Source organism: Lepisosteus platostomus, chromosome 7 (genome assembly GCF_059453375.1).
Source record: "Lepisosteus platostomus isolate fLepPlt1 chromosome 7, fLepPlt1.hap1, whole genome shotgun sequence".
NCBI lineage: Eukaryota > Metazoa > Chordata > Actinopteri > Semionotiformes > Lepisosteidae > Lepisosteus > Lepisosteus platostomus.
In genome coordinates, this window is record NC_142617.1 from 32935216 (window position 1) to 32954218 (window position 19003).

The 19003-nt window shown below is 45.5% G+C and overlaps 3 protein-coding genes and 1 long non-coding RNA gene across 19 annotated transcripts in view; 2 read left to right on the forward strand and 2 right to left on the reverse strand.

The window, feature by feature from the left end:
* bltp3a (bridge-like lipid transfer protein family member 3A) overlaps window positions 1–7263 on the forward strand; it is a 46516-nt gene extending 39253 nt beyond the window's left edge. For 2 of the 3 annotated variants that reach the window (XM_088639883.1, XM_088639884.1), the window contains exons 20-21: window positions 164–288; window positions 1930–7263. In XM_088639883.1, coding sequence (XP_088496009.1) covers window positions 164–288; window positions 1930–2046 — 242 coding nt within the window. In that variant the 3' untranslated portion in view covers window positions 2047–7263. The remainder of the gene's footprint in view (window positions 1–163; window positions 289–1929) is intronic. The other variant, XR_015940098.1, reaches the window with a different exon arrangement.
* A 393-nt stretch (window positions 7264–7656) lies between these two features.
* Window positions 7657–12579, reverse strand: taf11 (TAF11 RNA polymerase II, TATA box binding protein (TBP)-associated factor). The gene is made up of 6 exons (XM_088639905.1): window positions 12503–12579; window positions 11994–12215; window positions 11228–11361; window positions 10436–10523; window positions 10205–10301; window positions 7657–8398 (listed from the first exon to the last, which is right to left on the reverse strand). The coding sequence occupies exons 2-6, from the start codon at window positions 12162–12164 to the stop codon at window positions 8268–8270; spliced, it is 621 nt and encodes a 206-aa protein (XP_088496031.1). The 5' UTR covers window positions 12165–12215; window positions 12503–12579; the 3' UTR covers window positions 7657–8267.
* A 1517-nt stretch (window positions 12580–14096) lies between these two features.
* The window catches only part of LOC148658551 (ankyrin repeat and SAM domain-containing protein 1A-like), a 133045-nt gene continuing 128138 nt past the window's right edge, over window positions 14097–19003 (forward strand). For 5 of the 14 annotated variants that reach the window (XM_088639891.1, XM_088639887.1, XM_088639889.1 and 2 more), the window contains exon 1: window positions 14100–14666. In XM_088639891.1, coding sequence (XP_088496017.1) covers window positions 14482–14666 — 185 coding nt within the window. In that variant the 5' untranslated portion in view covers window positions 14100–14481. Of the gene's footprint in view, window positions 14667–19003 lie in introns of all 14 variants that reach the window. The other 9 variants (XM_088639898.1, XM_088639896.1, XM_088639897.1 and 6 more) reach the window with 5 other exon arrangements.
* On the reverse strand, window positions 15390–17352 carry LOC148658552 (uncharacterized). The gene is made up of 2 exons (XR_015940101.1): window positions 17284–17352; window positions 15390–15842 (listed from the first exon to the last, which is right to left on the reverse strand). It is a non-coding gene; the product is annotated as an uncharacterized LOC148658552 (long non-coding RNA).

Here is a 19003-nt window from a genome sequence, read left to right on the forward strand (position 1 = left end):
TAGAACAGTTCTTGCTGCAGATTTTATTGTTGGAAACTATTATAATGAAATAGTTTGAGCTCATAGTTTGGATCTGCGTCTGCTTTGATGTCCTACAGGAGTGCTTGTGTGACATCTTTACCATGATGTTGCTGTAACTGAAGGTGTTATTGTTTCTGCCCAGCCCGCGAGTCAGAAACGCCTGCTCAGACTGTTGCTAGGGGTGAGCAGGACACGGAGGCCGTGAGTGGAGCATGTTGGGAACAATCAGACCCTGTGGACTGTGACAGTGCTGGACAGGAAGATAAGGTACCAGAAAAACAGGCACGCCCCTTTTGCAAAGATTTGATCTGCTAGGTAGGAGAAAAGATTAGTTTTAGATTGTTGTGCTTTACTGGGAAGACACATTAATTTTTACAGTGGCAATCAATAGTATTCAAACCCTTGGACTTTTTGTAAACTTTTATACAGTAAAATGTGAATCACAGAGAACTTACATGGGATCTTTTGCTATTGATATACACAAAACTCTTTGTGTTGTAGTCGTGAAGCCCAATCCTCAGGCGCTGACGATTCCAAATTGGCACAATGAAAAACAATTGGCATTTTCACATTTATATTGAAAAAAATTACTCCTCAATTAGCAGTGCTGCCCATTGACTTCCAGTGGCACATCCTAGATTTAAACAGGCAGCCTCCAGTGAGGTATATCCAGCAGGGATTCCTCTTGTCTTACAGGAATCAGGCCCTTGCCAGGTACTATTATAAAGCATTCACTGTCCTAGATGGTGGCAAAAATCAAAATGCCCCTCTTTTTTGTGTCAATAAAATCTGCACTGAGACTCTCCCTCACTGGTTTCAAGAGCTGTTCCACAGAATTGGCTCCCGTTGGCCCTCACCTGTGCTGTTAGAAAAGAGATCAGCAGTATCCAGTTTCTCTCTGCACTCTTTAGTCCACGGTGGAGAGGGTTGCTGAAAACAGCTATAAATATCGCCTGCACTCAGAAATGACTCTAATGGCTCCACATGGGTGATATTACCTGGATCTGGATACTGCCCAGGAGTTTTCAGTTGCGCTATACTACAAAGAGCAAAAGCTTTACATATATGTTTATATATAATATATACATATTAATATATATGTATTTATCCAATTGAACATCAGCTTCACATAGGCTTGCAATATGGACTGGTGTACGGAGGGACTGCAGTAACTGGGCACCTGCCACTAGAGGTCGCCCAAGCCTCTTCCTTCTGTAGATACTTGACTACATTTTTGGGTAGCTCATTCATTCATACAGCTCTTGGAAATAGTCTACCTGGTGGTTGTTATGCACTATTTTATTGGTTAGGAGTTTATGTTTTCAGATGGGAATAATTGGCATTGTTTTAAAGTATTAAAAGGGTTTGCTCATCCTTAGAGTTGTAAATTGTGAACGGAGTACTGGTACCTCTGGGGTAACAGTATACAGGGGTGTCTTCACCTCTGTTTTAACCGAGTGCTAAAACAGGCCACACAAGCTTTTAATGTGTAATGAAAAAGAAAGAAATCACAACTGCAAATGGTGAAATGTTGGGGAGGTTTATTTCTGGGCAGAATTATCAAGAAAAAAAAAAGAACGGAGTGTATCAGGAAATGAGCAGAGTATTTGTTTCCTTTAGTCTGTTAGGGCAGAAGCCAATTGGACAGAATTTCCCTTTGTAATATTTCCAATAAATATCTTTCTATATTTATCTATAGCTTTACATTCCTTTCAGGTAAGATTAGACATTCAGATTGTTGCAGCAGTGAATAATTCCTGTAATATAGTAACCTGTGTGTAGTTCCAAAGCAGCAAAATTACACACCTGTATAAGTTCTAAAGATTTTGTACAGTAGTATACGTGTTTTCCTTCTGCTCCACAAGTAAGAGGGTAATCCAAATGTCCACGTGTCCCTCTGTCCCACAGAGTTCGCACCTCCAGTCCCGGCTGGCCCAGACGGAGGCTGCCCTTGCTCGGGCCAGCGCAGATCGCGAGCGCCTCCTGCTGGAGATCAGGAAATACGATCCCCTGTTCAACCTCTGACCTCTGCCGCTAGCCCAGTGGCCGGGCTTGCAGGACTGCGTGCTCGGCTGTCAGTTGGAGAGCTGCGGGAATACAGGTGCAAGACGAAAACTGAGGGGTACGGGAGGTGGGCTGGGGGCAGAGAAGGAGAAGAGGCTTTATATGTTAAAAAAGCAGGACAGGCACAACACTCCATGACTTCTAGGACACCTGAGGATGGGAAGCGCTCTTCAGAGGTTTGTTAAACCCACGGAATTTAAATTGGCTTCAGATTCTTAACCCGTGTTGCCAGCAGGGAAATAGAAGCAGAGCTGGGCTTCGCAGGACGGCAGGAATCAGAGATGTGCACCAGACCCACACTGCCGGGCTCCTCTGGGTCAGTCTCTGTCCAAGGTACAGAGCAGAGGCTTGGATCAGACCCCTTTCCCATCTGTCTCGGCCGCCCCGTCACAGCGCTCAAGAAGAGTTCTTACGTCGTCGCAGTGTTCACTTGTCCACACAGCTGGGATGTGTGCCTTGCAGATCCCACTGCGGCGCACAGACCTGTTTTTATTTCATACCAACCCCTGGGCCCTCGTCCTCCTCTGTCCCCACGCCGCGGGACATGACTGCCCGTGGCACTTCTTCATCGTGAGTCTTTTGGCGTTCCGTCAGGCGGCTCTTCTCCCCAGACCTCTGACTGAATCGTCCAGCGGATCCGTATCTATAGCCTCCTCTCATTTCCCAGTTCAGGGTCCACGCACAACGCCCATACGAAACTGGTGGAATCGTTTTCGGAGACGGACGGACGATCCCCCCGACATGACCGCACGCGCGCCTGTGGCGACACGGAAGATCTCGGCGGATGTGTCCCGGTTTCGTTGTCTTGCCAAGCTTTCGGGACGTCCCGATTAACACACTGCCAGAGGGTGAATTCTTATGGTGGGCGCCCACCCCTCACAACGCCACACTTGAATGGCCTTCCAGGCCTGTTTCTGAAGGCTTTTTGAGAATGTAGGTGTGAGTTTACAATAGACACAAAGTTGCCAAAAGCTAAAGCGAACACTTGACAGACTTGCGATGTACAGCTGATATACCATGTATATGTGTACATACTGTATTTAACTTAGGATTAGATATTAATCTAATTATCATTTCTGTAAGGAGGAGAGCGTAGGTGATGTTCAGCACTTTGAGGACCTACAAGAAGACTTGACAGCGCACTTGACTTATTTAAGACACGTGAGCAACAGTCCTTCCACGATGTTTGAATTGTTCCTCACTTGAATGTTTTTATTTTTGCACACCTGGTCAGAAGGTGACATGAAAGAAATTGACCTCCGGCTTACGTCCTGTTGGCTGGACTGGCACCCAAGGGGTTCCGTTACTTGAGGAAAAATAGAACCTGGACCACACCGAGTACTGTACACCGGGGATGAACCTGTTTACACAGGTCTCCCTGCCAGGCTCCTGTCTCACTCAAGCTGAGCAGAAAGCCATAGCCTCTTTTTTTTGAAGATGCCTCCACTCCTGGATTCCCGTTCGCTTTGCAAGACGGCTCTCGGACTGAATGCGGCGAATCCCTCTTTTCCATTGACTGGCCTGGTCCGTTCTCTGCATCCGTGTCCTCGGAGAGGGAAGATGTGGGAGTTGATACGGCGTTAGATAAGTGCTAATCGATCTGCCTGGAACCTTCAGTGGAGCTCTTTATACCAAGTGCCGGAAAACCGACAAAAGACGATGAAAGCTGACACTTGCGAATATATGCCAACAGTATCTGATGCCAGGGACACACTGTGCCCGGTTTTATGGTGCCAAAAGGGCGGCTGGCACGTAAAGGGTTTGTCTGGCGTGCCAAAGCTAAAGGCCTCCGAGTCACTTTTTTATCATTAAATGTTTTTGAACATGCATGAGATGCGGATCTCATGGGAACAGGTGGCGTTTTTCACCAATCACTCATCCTAAAGTTAACTTGGTTGGTGAACTCCAAAAGCGAAGGCTGAAATATAAAGTTACCTCCGATTGCTAAACTGAAAACAATCTGATTGTGTTAGGAATGGCTGTCGTATCCATGCCGTAGGCAAGATCTATCGATCTTATCGTTTTCCTCACTGGGAAGATACGTTTTTATCCTGGGAACTGACGTTACGGTCTTTGCTTCTGCGCACGTGGGGTGGATTTGGGATTTTAAAGTGGGTCAAAAAGTACATATGCACGTTTGTACATGTTGTGCAGCAGTATATTTGTAGCAGATTGGTTACATTTTAATCACATCTATCTGTTTAGTCCAATTTGTAATTTGTAAGGGTGGTATTAGCTGCCTTTTTTTGACAGAGATGTACACAACTCTTCTGAATCATTTTCTGTTTTATTTTGTGTGGAACAAAGGTATTTTTTAGGTAAGACACATTTTCTACAGGTCTCCAGGAGCTGATGTTGCACCATGTTAATTCTCAGTGTGAGTGGTTAATACTGAAGATGGATAACTTACTTCTGAGTGAAATCTATGCAGCAGTTTTCCAAGATGTAGACACCTACAGAATTGTAAGGTAAACTTCTACCTTCAGTGTGTAACCACACTAGGTGGCAGCAAACTCAGTCTTTGGGCATGAGGTTACAGTGCTGCTCACTGCTGCTGTATAGAAATGTGCTCTTGAGCCAGGAGGTGGTAGTAGAGAAACTTGTCTTCTGTGGTTCTAAAGGACAGTGGAGTGTAGGACAGGGTCCTCTTCTGACTGTGGCGTCTTAAACAGAGTTCACTCTTGACTGCTCACACCAGGCCTCAGGGTCCACAGAGCCTCTCCAGGCTGTTCTTACAAAATCCTGCAGATCTCTCACCCTATTTAAAAGGGTTGAAAATAACACTAACAAAAACAAATGTGCACCAAGAGTGATTTAAACCTGTTCAGACTTGTGCGAGTTTAACTTGGCTGCAGAATCAGTGTTTCTGATTTTTGCTTTGTCTGTGCTCTTGCTCTTACTTAACAAAGCAAAAAATGGTTTTGTTTTTATTCTGGGTAAAAGCAGAAGCTAGATTGGAAGTTAACTGAAAGTTTTCAGTTATTCTAATGAATGATCTTTAAAAGGGGCAATGTTCCTTTTCTTGTTTCCAAGAAGCTTCTCTATCAGTTCCCCTAACTCCTAAGCACATGGTTGCCGAGCGTGGACTCAACCTTTCTCAGACAATGAGACTGGGTATAGATGTGTGCTCTCTCTACACTTTATTCTGGTTCCAAACTAATTGCTGCCATTAATTGATCTGATTGCGTGTTCTGTACTCAGGCTTCAGTTTCACAAAAACCATAGTACAGTTGTTCTCAGTCCTGGTCTTTTGCTTATAAGGCCTTTTGTCAAATTTGCTTTCAACTCTTAGAAGGCAGAAAGAGACTTGAAATTGGTATGAACCTTGTGCTAACGGATTTCAGGGCTGCCATCAATCAGATGTGCTAATATATCAGAAATATAAAGCTGAAATCTAATTTGAGTTAAGTAGAAGGAAAAACAGTGATTTACTGTGGGGGTGTCCGATACTGTGTCATTCCCTCCTGTGCCTCTTCACCATAACTTAATAACATTTTAAGAGCTGTTTAGTCAGAAATGGGACAGAGTTTATTAAGGTTTTGTTCTGACGTTGTTGGAAATAATGTATTTTTGAATCCGGGGCCTGGTGCAGCAAGCAGATCAATCACCAAAACCTGTTTATTTTGGGGCATCTCAAGAGATTGTTTCTTGTGGCTCATACACCCCCAGCTTCTTAGATGTTCTGTACAGCTCTAAATACACACTGAATGTGATATCTGCACTAGACCTAAGGGCAGTACCTACCCAGTCTGCCCTTGTCAAGATGGGTATGTGATTAAAGAGCAATGGTGGCTTGATATAACTGAAAGCTTGTCTATTCCAAATTTCAACCTTTAATTTATCCACTGATGATCCAGTAATTTGACTGTTCACTTTAAAATGAATGATCGAGGTCAGAGAATCAAGTCTGGTTTGAGGATAGCAAAAGAAACACTTTGTAGATCACACAAATGTTAAAAACTCCCCCACAGTAGTTCAAAGAAGTGGTCTTTCAAGAACGTAGAAGAGCGTGCTTTCAAATTGTGTGGCACAAGAACTGCGAGACCATTAATGTATTTTGAAAATTAACATTAATGGGGTTTTTTTCATGTACATCACCCCATGAGAAGAAATTATTGGATCACAATTTTATTGTCTGAAATACTCTTGATTTTTTGCTAATCCGTAATTGATTTTCAGATTACAGAGCAGAGAATGTTGTGGTGCTCTGGGAGGGGGGAGAGGAAGTGCCACAAATGTTAACCAGAAGAGAATGAAAGTGTATTTGTTTTACACTTGCAAAGTAATACAGTTATAAAAGGTTATTCCTGCACAAGGCTACAAGCTCAGTTCCTACATTTTAAGGTCTTATGGTCACGTGATTACCAACAATATGCCATGTTGGCCTCTCATTCTGGTATTCATAATACTATTCCACTAGCCTACGTTTTTCAGCATTCTTGAACAGTGCAGGCCAGAGCCTTTCGGAAAGTGGTCTGAGCTTGTGGCGACACGTTGGCGCAGTGGTTAGCATTGCGGCCCTGCGTTCAGTGCCAGATCTGAGGTGCCACAATCCAAAGACATACTGGTAAGGTAACTGGCCCTGGTGTGAGTGCGAGTTTGCGTCTGCCCTGTGATGGACTGGCGTCCCGTCCAGGCTATATCCAGTCTTCCACGTGTTGCTTGCTGGGAAAAGCTCTGGCTCCCCTGCATTGGATGAAGTGGTTGGAAATATAGATGTGTATATATAGATAATACAGATATATAGATGGATGATTTGAGCTGGTCTCTCTTGGCAGTAATAATGCTTGCACTTGACTACAGCCCTGTCCCAGAAACAGCACCAAACACACATTGGTCAATGTTTTGGAAGAGTTGCTTCATCTACTAAAATCAAGTATGATATTCAGAGTTTGAACTATAGACTTCACTCTAAGCCAATGTGAGACAAACTGCACGACCGTGAACTTATATATGTAACTCAGAAAATACTCCTTGGGTATGATGGCTTTTCAAGCTTGATGGGATCATTCTGGAGTCTGTGACAGTATTTTAACTTATTTAGAGTTTTGCTTTTATTTAAAATTTTTAGACTTGTGGTTTTTAATGTTATTATATATTTAAAAAATGGGTTCTGTGAACCAGTACTGTATGTGAGAGGCTATTTCTAAGTTATATTAATAAAAAATCTAACATCTCTCTGCTGCACGCTAGTCTTATCTGTGGTGACTGCTAAAGAAGGATGGGAACAAACTGTTCTCCCTAAATGGCTTCATCAGTACAAGTATGAAAGTTAAAAAAAAAAATCAGAAACCGAAAACTGATATCAGCTGCCTGACTAATAAGAACTCAGGAACACCCCTAAGTTCTCCTGAGATGGTGTCGATATCTCGTTGTGGTGTTCTGTCACGATCTGGAATGAGATACACAGCTCTGAGGCAGCCATGGACCAAGCAGACTGGAAATCAGTTCAATTTTCAAATGGGGGAAACCTAGTACAGTAGTAACTGGGTAACTCAGTTTTTACTCCAGAGAAAAACATGCTCATTTCTGAACAAAGTTTCGGTAAACTGGAAAATTGAAGTAGGACACTTGTTTTCCTCAATTAAGCATAATTGAGAACTTTAACTGGGTTTTACGGGTAAATAGTAAGTTTTCACTGTTTATATTTATTACAGCATAAAGCTTAAACTGGTTGGCATCTTTCAACGTTTTACACAGCAATCTTACATTACACATCTGCTTGACGTCTCATTTTAGCTGTTTAGGCAGAACAGAAGATGATGGTTTACAAAGCCATCCATGTGCAGGGTACAGCTCTGGAAATCAGCCAGCTCACTGGAATAAAAGCAGTTTTGGCAGAAAGCTGCATTTACCCCCTCAGTCGACCTGCCTTCATCAGGCCTGTTCTGGGACTTTTCTGGGGATAAGGAGCTGTTTTATTTCCACGGTGCAGAGAGTCGGGAGGAGAACGAGCAAGGGAGAGAATCTAATCCAGAACCGCTGGCAGAACAAGATCTAGACCACAGCGCGAGGTGCCCTCCTTGAAAACGCACACCAGTTCAGGACGGGACAGCAGGGACTGCTGGTGATGCACCGCTGTTCTCCCTCGGTCTCGGGCTCTCTGTCCCACAGGGGCTTAGGGAGAGGCAATGTCGACACAAAGTCTGTCAAAAGACGGGACAGCTCTCCCAGATTCCCGCCTAATGGAGCAGGATGCGCTTGTATTTGGTGTTGGGAATCTGCTCCCGGTTCTTCAGCCTCCTTACTGCTTCCCTCATGTGCTTCGGCTGGAGTGGTGGGGTCTCCCCCCATTTCTCACACACGTCCAGAGCTGGGACAATGACACATAGTTAGGTCAGAATTCCACCGAACAGCAGTGTCCTGGCACACACACCCACCACCAAGTGTTCCCGAGTTCAAGTGCTGCTCACAGCCGCTTGACACACTGAAGCAAAAGCCTAGTTAAGACCAGCTGTCAGCAGATGTAACACTGAAGAATGCTGTACTGCTTGTAGGATATTCCAAGCTTGAAGGCCTATTATGAATAAAGGTTTGGAATGAAAGCATGGAGCAGAAACATTTCAATACAGCGAGCAGAGTTTAGCTCCACATTGAAAAGATTAAAGACCGGTTCAGTCTGTGGAGCTAACCTCTATGTGTTCCTCTGCCGCTCTCACACTGATACAGCTCCCTATTTCAAGTACTTTTTGACAGATTTTCCTGTGCTTTGTTATGTGTACAAGAGACTACAAATCAAACAATCTGAAATGGACCTCAAGGCTGAGCAATGGGTATCTTATTTCCTTCCCTGTACGAAGGCACAGGTATCATCTGGATTACAGACTCACAGAATAATCAATAGGAGGGTTCCTCAGTGCTGCTTTGAGCTGTTCTCTGCTCTGGCTGTTGTGCACTCTGCTACCTGCACCAGTTGCAGAAAACATTCCTCAAAGGTGACTAGATGGAGTATCTATGTGGTGCTTAGGCTATAAAACCCCTTTTTGACATCTCAATCTAAGGATAATAATCCTAAAGTACAGGAAAGCCAAGACGTGCATTTCTCAGGAGTTAACTTCACATGACGCCTTCTGAACTTTTTTTTTGTATCTCCCCTAAGATAATAAAAAGTATGGCATGATACTGCTATTCACGTCTGTACATTAAATATTGTATCGGTGAGAACATAGAGGTGGTGCAGTCCTACAAGTACCTAGGGGTATACCTGGATGATAAACTTGAGTGGACACTGACGCCCTCCACAAGAAAGGTCAGAGACAACTATTTCCTTAGGAGGCTCAGGTCCTTTGGTGTATGTGGAACACTACTACACATTTTTTATGAATCAGTGGTGGCAGTGGCCATCTTCTACGGTGTTGTGAGCTGGGCAGCAGCATCATGGCAAGAGATGTAGACAGACTTAATAAACTCATCAAGAAGGCTGGCTCTGTGTTGGAGCTGAGCCTTGACTCCCTGGAGGTGATGGCAGAGAGGAGAATGCTGACCAAGCTCACAGCCATCATGAACAACGCCTCTCAACCGCTACATGGGAGTGTTATTAGGCAGTGGAGCACTTTTAGCAACAGCCTGCTCCAGCTATGGTGTTCAAGGGAACATTTCCACAGGTCCTTCCTCCCGGCAGCTGTCAGGGTGTATAACACTGCCCTAGGCTAGGCCTGCTAGCCCTTCATCTGCTCATCTATGGACATCATGTTGCACTCATGTACTTTTTGAACACTACATTAATATACTGTTTACACTGTGGTATTTCCAATCTCTATATATCTATGCGCATTTTGACTTTTTTCAGTGACTATTAGCATATTTTACACATTTTTTGCTATTTATATTATTTTTGCATTCTTTATATTTTTGAATTACTCTAATGCTGTAGTTATTTTAATTTTAGCCTATTCTGATATCTGTCTTGCTTTTCTTGGGCTCGGCTGCCGTAACACCTCAATTTCCCTTCGGAATCGATAAAGTCTTATCTTATCTCTCTCTTATCTTCTGGAGAACTTTACTCTTGTAACCTGTAAGTGATATTACATAGGAGATTGCTAGGTAGGATGATGACCACTGATGTTTGCCAGGTCTTAACTCCAGCTGATGAAGGACTCAGAGCCGAAAACTCCCTTACCTTCCTCGACTACCTCCCCAACAAAGACCTTGGAAATTCCAGACATTGCGATGACCACGTTCTGGGAGACCGAAGACCCGGTAATAGACTGGATCAGCTGGAACCAACCACAGAGATCCAGTACAGAGTCAAGGATCAGTCCAAAAAAAAGGGCTTCAGACCCAAAGTGAAGAGAGAAACGTTTTCACTGCTGTTCTACCAGTGTTTGAAGAATGTAAAATACCATCTTACCCTTTTAATTGCAGCTTTTGGAAAAGCGGATCGCCGGTACATCTCGTAACGATTCAGCTGCTCTTCTGAAAAGGAGGAAACTAAAATCCTGTGAGAACACAAAAGAACGCAAAAACGTGAGATTTCTGTCCTGACATTGTTTTGACCATAGCAAGAGAAGCCGTTAGCACCTGCATCAACCTCATCAGCCTTTCACATTAGTTTTCATTTATCAGTCCGAGAGATGTTCTGACCCAGAAACCAATAAAAAAGGGTTAAAAGGGAGACGTGATGAAAGAAAGAAGAAGTGTAAAACGAAACCAAACTGTAAACTCAACAATGGTCTGAACAGTTCACTAGATAAGATAAAGAAGATAAGATTAGATTGAATTAGGAGTTTGTCTTTTCACATACCCCAGCTTACGTTCCAAAACACACAGACAGGGAGAGAGAAGCTTGGGGTTGGAGCGCAGGTTCATCCACTTATACGGCACCCCTGGAGCAGCTGGGGTTAAGGGCCTTGCTCAGGGGCCCAAGGGAGTAGGATTACTCTGCCGGCCGCGGGATTTGAACCGGCAACCTTCCAGCCACAGGCGCAGATCCTTAGCCACAGAGCCACCACTCCGCCCCAAAACTTGTGCCCGAACTGGCTATTGAACTCGGATCGCCTAGACATAACCTCTATCGGCAAACCCGCTGTACCAACAGGCTGCTGGAATGAGGGGAGGTGTGTGGCTGACTGCTGTCAAAGACGCCCTTGTACTCTGGCAGGATGGCATAAGGACGCCTCTCCACCCTCCTCCATCAACTCACTGCATCTTCTGGATCTCGTCCTCGTCCACCTTGTGCCTTTTCTCTTTCTTCTTTTCGGGCTCAATTATCTTCTTCTTGGCCGGCAGAGGGTGACCAGCCAGGGATGCCTCTCCCTCATCGCCGGGACCCGCGTCCTTGAACCCAGAGGAGAGACGGGAGTGTGAGGATGGGGAGGCAGAGGCTGCCACTTAGTTTGGCACTAAAAAAATAAAATAAACGCAAAGCTCGGCCTCCTGAAAGGACCAAACTGTGACAACTGGGAAGGGACACAAGGCCGGGCACAACCAGGAGCAGACATGAGCGCACACAAGTGGAACTCTGAAGATGACACAAGACCTTGTGATGATGCTCAAACAGACAGCATATACTCATCTTGCAATCTTATTTCTGTAAGAAAGTGTACTGAAATAATCACCCCCAAAATCTTACATGTGAACACTCTGAGCACTCACTCAACTCTGAGCTGTTGTCCAAATACTGGCCACACCAGGCCTAACTTTCATACTGGTCTGTGATTACTTTTTAAAGGGCTAAACACAACAAGTTTAATTTCAGCACTTTGTAGATGTGTCTCAATGTTAATCATCCAGAACCTTACATCTTAAATACAATTATTGGCACTCGAGACATTTATTTCGAAAAGGTGACTTCCGAAAAGTCGTATTCGTCGCTCTCATAAAGGTCAAGTATGGCGTTTACATTGTAGCCACAGACGAGTGTTCATTTACATTCCTTAACTACAGTAATACAGTAAAAGGCTCTTCACCGGTTTGTCGTCTTCCTTGGTGTCCTGAGGATGCTGCGCTGCGGTGGCGGGGGACTCCGCGGCTCCCGGCTCGGCCAGCGGTGCATCCTCGCTGTCTGTGTGCGGGGGCTCAGCCGTACCCTCCGCCATCTCCGGCCCCACTTCAGTTTTTACCTGGGCAGGGTCCGCCATCACCAGCTCCCGGTTACACCGTGCCTTATTGCCCTAAAAACTTAAACGAGTGTGATCGTCAGGTTTAGCGCTGCGTTTAACCGAGGACTCCTTCAAACGTTCATACAGTAATTATTTCCACTACAGCTATAATATCCCTGCCTTCAAATAAACCATATGAAATGCAAAGAAAACTAGGCTGAAAAACAGAAATCTGTCCAATTGTTTTTTAATTAACTGAAAGCTACCTGCTCAGCGTTTCGCAGTACCACAAAAAGATGGCGTTCTTATTTTACAATGCCACGGAAAATCGTTACAACAACGAGATAAAAAATAAATATAATTCATCCGAATACCAGTTTCCCCCTTGCACAAACCCAAACCGTCTAAATGTTTACTACTTCTTTATCTGTCTCGTAAAGTACTTCCTCTTCCTGTTTGAATGAACTTTATGCGCCGCCCAGGCCGGAGAACGTAGCGAGTTCCACCGAGATTGCCAGGCTATGGAAAGTTTAACAGGTCGTTACTTATTTTACGATGTGCTCCTAATATCAGATATCTGAGGATACATAAACCAACCGTGGCCATAACATTTAGCGTGGATTTCGCTTTTTGTGTGTTGAAAGTGATATAATCTATCAGCAATAGCCTAAACGTGTTTTTTTTATCTGAAAATGTTTCATATGAACAATTTAGGTCTAATACGAGTGACACGTGATTATAAAAAAATACAAATATATTGTAATTGTAGCAAATAGAACTCGGCTGAGAGCATGTGGCCAATTTGAAACACATTTAGTTAAACGGTCCCGTTAATGTCATGGTGTTGAACAAAGAGCAGGACATATTGAGATACCGACCCGGGAAGAGAAGAAAACGCAATAAACAGCTGGTCTGCCAGGGGTGTTGGGTTTGCTGGGCGTACAGAAAAAGATGAAGAATCTTGTACTGAACAACCGCATTTGAAGTGAAGTGACCTGATCAGTGCCATAACTGCATTAATAAGGAAGCTGCTGTCTGAAACTCAGCAGACTGTATTCAAATATTGCTTTTCTACATATGACTATGGAACTGCACTACAGGAATTAAACATAGGAACGGAATTTTAGTGCGGAGGAGGGCAAAGCCTTCAAATTCCAGTATCTGGATAATACATTTTAGGAGAACATAACAAACGGTTAAATATAAAACTAGGAAATAAAGTTGCTTCCTGTAAATAAGCAATTGATTATTTTTTTGCTCTCCTACCCTAAGTCTAACTTGGCAGGCGCACCATGCAACAGCCCACAGGAGTAACCTGCAGACTCCACAGAGAAGACACCCCAGCACAGAAGAATATCCGACATCCAGGCAGGGTCGCTACCAGGACTGAGCTTGGGTGGGGCAGGAGAGTTTAAAGTCACCCTACCCGACAAAATCCATTTCCCGAGCTATACCTGGAACAAACCGTGTCGATTAAAATGTATTTCTCACAAATAGAAGCTCAACCTGTTTAGGATTCAGCTCCATTACTGGCTTCAGAGATAACGTCTACATAAGCAAAAACCACAGCCTCTTAGACTACACTTAAGGGCTCTAGCCCGCGCGTGCTATGCTCCGCAATTTTGCCCACCCAAATAAAAGTGCCCCCCATATCAATTTATTTCAGTATTTGCAGGCTGAACAGCCCTATCTGACTTACACTTGTTAATAACGGATATCCGTTATAGTTATTGAAGTGTATGTGGTAATATTGTTTTCTCGTGTTTGGTAGTTCCTTTAATTTGTAGGCACATCTAAATATGTTCTGATACATTTAACGTGTTACATCTGATTTATTTCCGACACAAAGAAACTGATACGAATATTCATTTCTTTGTGCTGAGCTGAATTAAAACGAAATGCGATTGTCTTGCAATTCTCGGCATTCTCAGCGCATTATTAAAGTGACTTAAATCCAGACTTGTGGGGGAGGTAGTGGGTGATAGGATTTCACTACCGGTTGTACCAGGTATGGGGTAATGGGGTTGTTGTGAAATGACGTTGGAAAGTAACCAAATGACATCATGAGGAGGAGGCTGTCCTAAGGAAGTGACGTGTCGGGGGGGCAGTCGGAGGAAGTTTGGCCGGTGGTGGTGCTGAAAGAAACTTTCCCTGGAGCGGCGGAGTGGAGCAGGGATCCGGGGCGCGAGTTGCCGCGAGAAAAACATCGATCAACCGTGGAGGATTATTGTCAGTGGGAGCATTGCTGTTGGAGCCTGGATACGCGTCTTGGCCTCTGGGACACCAGGCAGAAAGGGAATCGCCTGAGCTGCTGCCTTGCGTGTGCCTCCCTCTTTGGCTCCATTCTCGAACCGAGATGGGGAAGGAGCAGGAGCTCCTGGAGGCTGCCCGCACTGGGAATCTGGCCGCCGTCGAGAAGCTGCTATCCGGCAAGCGGCAGTCGGCGGGGATCGGTGGAGGGTCCTCGGGAGGCGGAGGGAGCGGCGGCGGAGGAGGCGGCGGTCACAGTTCCTCATCTCACCCGCTTTCGAGTTTGCTCAGGTGAGAGGTGGGGGGAAGACCGGACCTGCCGGTGCAGGTACAAGGAAAGGGAGAAGGGGTCCGGCCCGGGTGGAGGAGGAGAGCAAGAGAAGGAGGAGGGGGGGTTTGTGCAAAACGCGGTTTGGAGATTATTATTGAGTGGGTGAAAGAGTGAGTCTTCAGAATGCGTAAGCGTAACCCTGGGTGTCCAAAGCACACCCCCCAAGATTTAATCGTTTTTTTCTTGGACAAATACAGTTCTGAGCCGATAACAAACGATCTGATAGACCCAGTTCAGCCCACGTCTTTGCAAATGTTTTTTTTTTTTCCCCTCAACTCTCCTGTCTCTGACGCGGACCTCAGCACACCTTTGCTATCGGGTTGCGCCGGGCAAACATTCTTTGAATATTTGCTTCCACATTTCAAGAAGTCGACCTCCCTTTCCTTACCTCGCCATGTTTAATAACACATTACGGCTGGTGCACACTGCAAGGGAATCCGTCTTTTGTTTGGCGCTTGATATGCTCGAAATCAGTTCGTGGGAAAAACGTGTGACAAATTTGGTTGGGTTTATGCAGATGTAGCAAGATATCGCTACTGTCATTTTTTTCTTTTGTGTAGTTGATCGCAAGGCACCCACTTCGATTAATTTTGACGTGCGATATTAAGAACACCTGACAATTATTTCCCCATGAAGCTGATTAAAAATACAAGAGACAACAGTAGAGCGTCACAACACGAAGAGACGCTATAATCCCTTTAACATATCAGACACCGACCAAGAAATAGGTCATGATTATTTTTGCCTTCGTTGCGCTGTTTTGCTGTTTTGTATATGCTTCCCCGGTCGTTTGTTTTGTGAATTCGTGTTGTTTGTGCACACTTTCGAGTTTGCATCTTTTTTAAAACAATATCAGTAAACAACGCGAAAACGTCTACGATGCCGCTCGTTTTTCCACGCGTGAAATCTGGGACTGAAACGTTTTCTGTTCTGTGGGTTTACACCGGTGCGCGGGCCGGGTGGACGGGACTCCCCCGCGGTACCTGGGCGCGCAGGAGGGGCGAGGGTGTGGAGAGGGGCACTGCGTCCGGCGTGCAAGGAGCTGTCCGTGCTGCGGTCATTCATACTCCTAGTAGTCCAGCATGTGTGAATTGCACTCCTCCTCCTTCTCCTGAGCGCTCTCGGCGAGATGTGTACTGTAAATACGAACAGTGTGCATTTAAAAAAGACGCCCGTAGTCTCTCACAGCCTTAGCAAGCGCGGAGCTGAGCCACCCTGCAGGCGTGTGTCACCGACATGACTTCGAAACCTAACTCCAAGCAGCTAACGCGTCACCTCTTTTAATTGCAGAAAATGTAATTAAACATTGAAAGGAGGTAGAAAACTGCAGTTTAGTTTCATCAGAAACTTACATCGGGGAAGCTGAACGAGGGTGCAGCGAAATTCATTTCTGATAAGGAAAGAGACCCGTTTTCGTGTCTGTTAAGTGGTTCTTTAAGCGTCTGTTCTTCAGTAACTGCGTTTCCTCCTAATCTGTAATAATTTAATCTGGACACTGACGGAAATAGCCGAACGCATGTGCCTCTTAAAACCGTACAGTTGCCTAACGCTATATTGCACAAAGCATCTTTACAATGGCGAGTCCTGACGATGTCTATATATAGATACAGGCTTCGATTACGAAATCCTTTCAGACAAATTAACGCTTACAATTTAAGGTTCGTTTAAGATTTTCGTGTCGAAAGAGTCATTAAGTCATTAAGACCCCTTTTCCTTTTACTGTTCTGGTAACAGTTCGTCTGTCTCGTTTTTTTAAACGGTTTGGAAGTAGTGTCCCTGAAAGAAGATTTAAAAACACTACAGATGGTAAAGCTGTTACTGTATTAAGGTGCTACCTCCTCTTGTTTCATCTGTTACCTCCCCCGAAAAGCTGACCGAATGAATTATCTGATAAAAAGGGGAACGCGGTAAAAGAAATTGTGACTCCTGTTATAGCGCATCTATGGGCGGAGGGCGGAGATAACTCACACTCCGTAAACATCGACTTGATGCGTCGTAAAATTAGTCCTGACATGCTGCGCGGTACTTGATGTAATTACATTAAAACCCTCTTAATCGGAAATCCAATTCGGCGGTGTCATGCGCTTCGAGTGGCCCCCGGCATAGCCCGGCCCCCGACAAGTGAAAGCTGAAGTGCACTTTGTAGGCTCTGGAGAGCTCTGCTCGGCTCGATCAATGGCTGGCAGGCATCCATGAGCGAAGATAATGATGACCTTAGCATGTGTTTTAAAGTAACTAACTCGGATGAGGAAGACACCCCTTGCGTGCCCTCCCGCAGAGCTCCGCATGTCTACGCGATTTCCCCTCAGAGGACTGGGCATCATTGCTTTAAGTGCGATCCTTTTCTCTCCTGTCTTTTGACTTGAAGGAAAAAAAAACGCACATCAGGCCTTCGGAAATAATCGTGTTCTGTGGTACCCAGTCAATATTGATTAATCGGCCGGTTTAATGATTGAAATCTTCGGGCTTGTCAAGTTAACCCCAGCTGTGTTTTTCGTCCAGTTTTTATTCTTTCCCAAATCCTGGTCCCGTAGTGTGGTTTTGGTCAGGCTTTCTAAATTCAGAAAACACACAAACCGTAGTAGTGTTTGTGATGAAGGGTAGTCCTGCCAAAAATTCAGAAGCAAAGAAGACGAAGGTTCTGAGATCAACGGCTAGCGCAAAAAGCCGCTATTTTAAAAACCAGAGCAACACTGTTTGCCTTTAATAATGCAGTCCCCTGCTGAAGTGAAGCATGTAGCTGTCAGACCGATGTGCATTTACCGGTACAGCGCCGAAGCGAAGGACCTAAAATATTAAAGATGAGAATAGGAGGCTCTTCTTTACACAAAGGGTGGCGGGTGTCTGGAGTAGGCTGCCCAGCCATATTGTTGAAGCCGACATCCTGGCTTCTTTAAAGAAAGGACCGGGTGAGATCTTGGATCAATTTGCAACCACCAAACGAACTCGATCGAGTGACTAGCCTCCTCTCACCTGTAAATATGTGAATGGATTTTGTGCAGGAACAGCTGCTTGTCTGTTCAAGTTTCCATATGCAGGATTCAGTAGTTCAGGTCAGTTCATAATACTGTAGGTCTGCGTGGCGTGTTCGTTTTTTTAATGCTTACCATTGTGTGTCAGGCAGACCAGTGTGCAGGGCTGATATTTGGACCAGGTGGTGTATGACGATACTATGAGAACTGAACCACTCTGCAGACAGAAATGTTGCTAAATTCACTGTTTATATGGCCAGTGTTCATGGCACTGGATCAGCTGGGACCAGCTCCCAGGTGCCAGTACTGTGGTGACTGTGTGGCTGGTAAGTCTTTGCTGAACTTTACCAAGCTTTGGCTGTGAAAGTGCGTAGCATCAGAAAAACATGGGCTTAGAGAAATCAAAACTGCGAAGTGATGTGTGTGTTTTGTGCCACCTGATCTGTCCATTTTCTAACCACTTCATCCAATTAATTCAAGGTCTTGGGGGAACTGGAGCCTATCGTGGCAAACAATGGGTGCAAGGTGGGGTATACCCTGGACAGGATGCCAGTCCATCACAGGGCAGACACACCAGGGCCAGTTTTCTCAGGAGCCAGTTAACTACCAGTATGTCTTTGGATTGTGGGAGGAAGCTGGAGCACCCAGAGGAAACCCACATGAACACGGGAGAACACGCAAACTCCACACAGACAGCACCCCGAGTCTGGAATTGAACCCAGAGCTCTGCGAAGCAGCAATGCTGACCATTGCTCCACCATGTTGCCCACAGTCCAATCCATGGCTCTTCTTTTAGCCTCGGTACAGAATAACGTCGCTGCTCCTGAGCAGATTGGCTTCAGATTCTGTGGTTGTGCGGTGTGTGTGTGTGTTTTGAGCCTGCGTTTCCACAACCGCCTGGCACTTCCATGTTCCCAGCCCGCTGTGCCCAAGTGCCAGGCCTCTGCTGATTCTCTAGGGCCCCGGGGCCCAACTTCACAGCAGGCAGCCCATCTTGGCCGTTTTTCTTCGGGCAGGATCACGGAGTCAAGCGCTGGAAAGGCGTTCTGTGAAGAAGGGCCTTCTGCTTTTTTGCTTACTCCGCGGCGCGTGCGTCGGGACTGCGGTTTCAGCCAGGACGGGGATTAACGGAGCCGCCGGGCCTCGGGAGAAGCGGGCAATGGGGCCGAAGTGTGCCGAGCTCGCTCCGTCTCCTCGCTGGCTGGGGGGGGGGCAGGGAGCTGCTCTGTCAGTCGGAGAGAGAGCCTTCCCTAGCGTGCTCAGGCATGCCGCGTTGAGACACCTCAGCGCAGCAGTCTACCTTGCTCTGGAATGTGCCTGTTCCT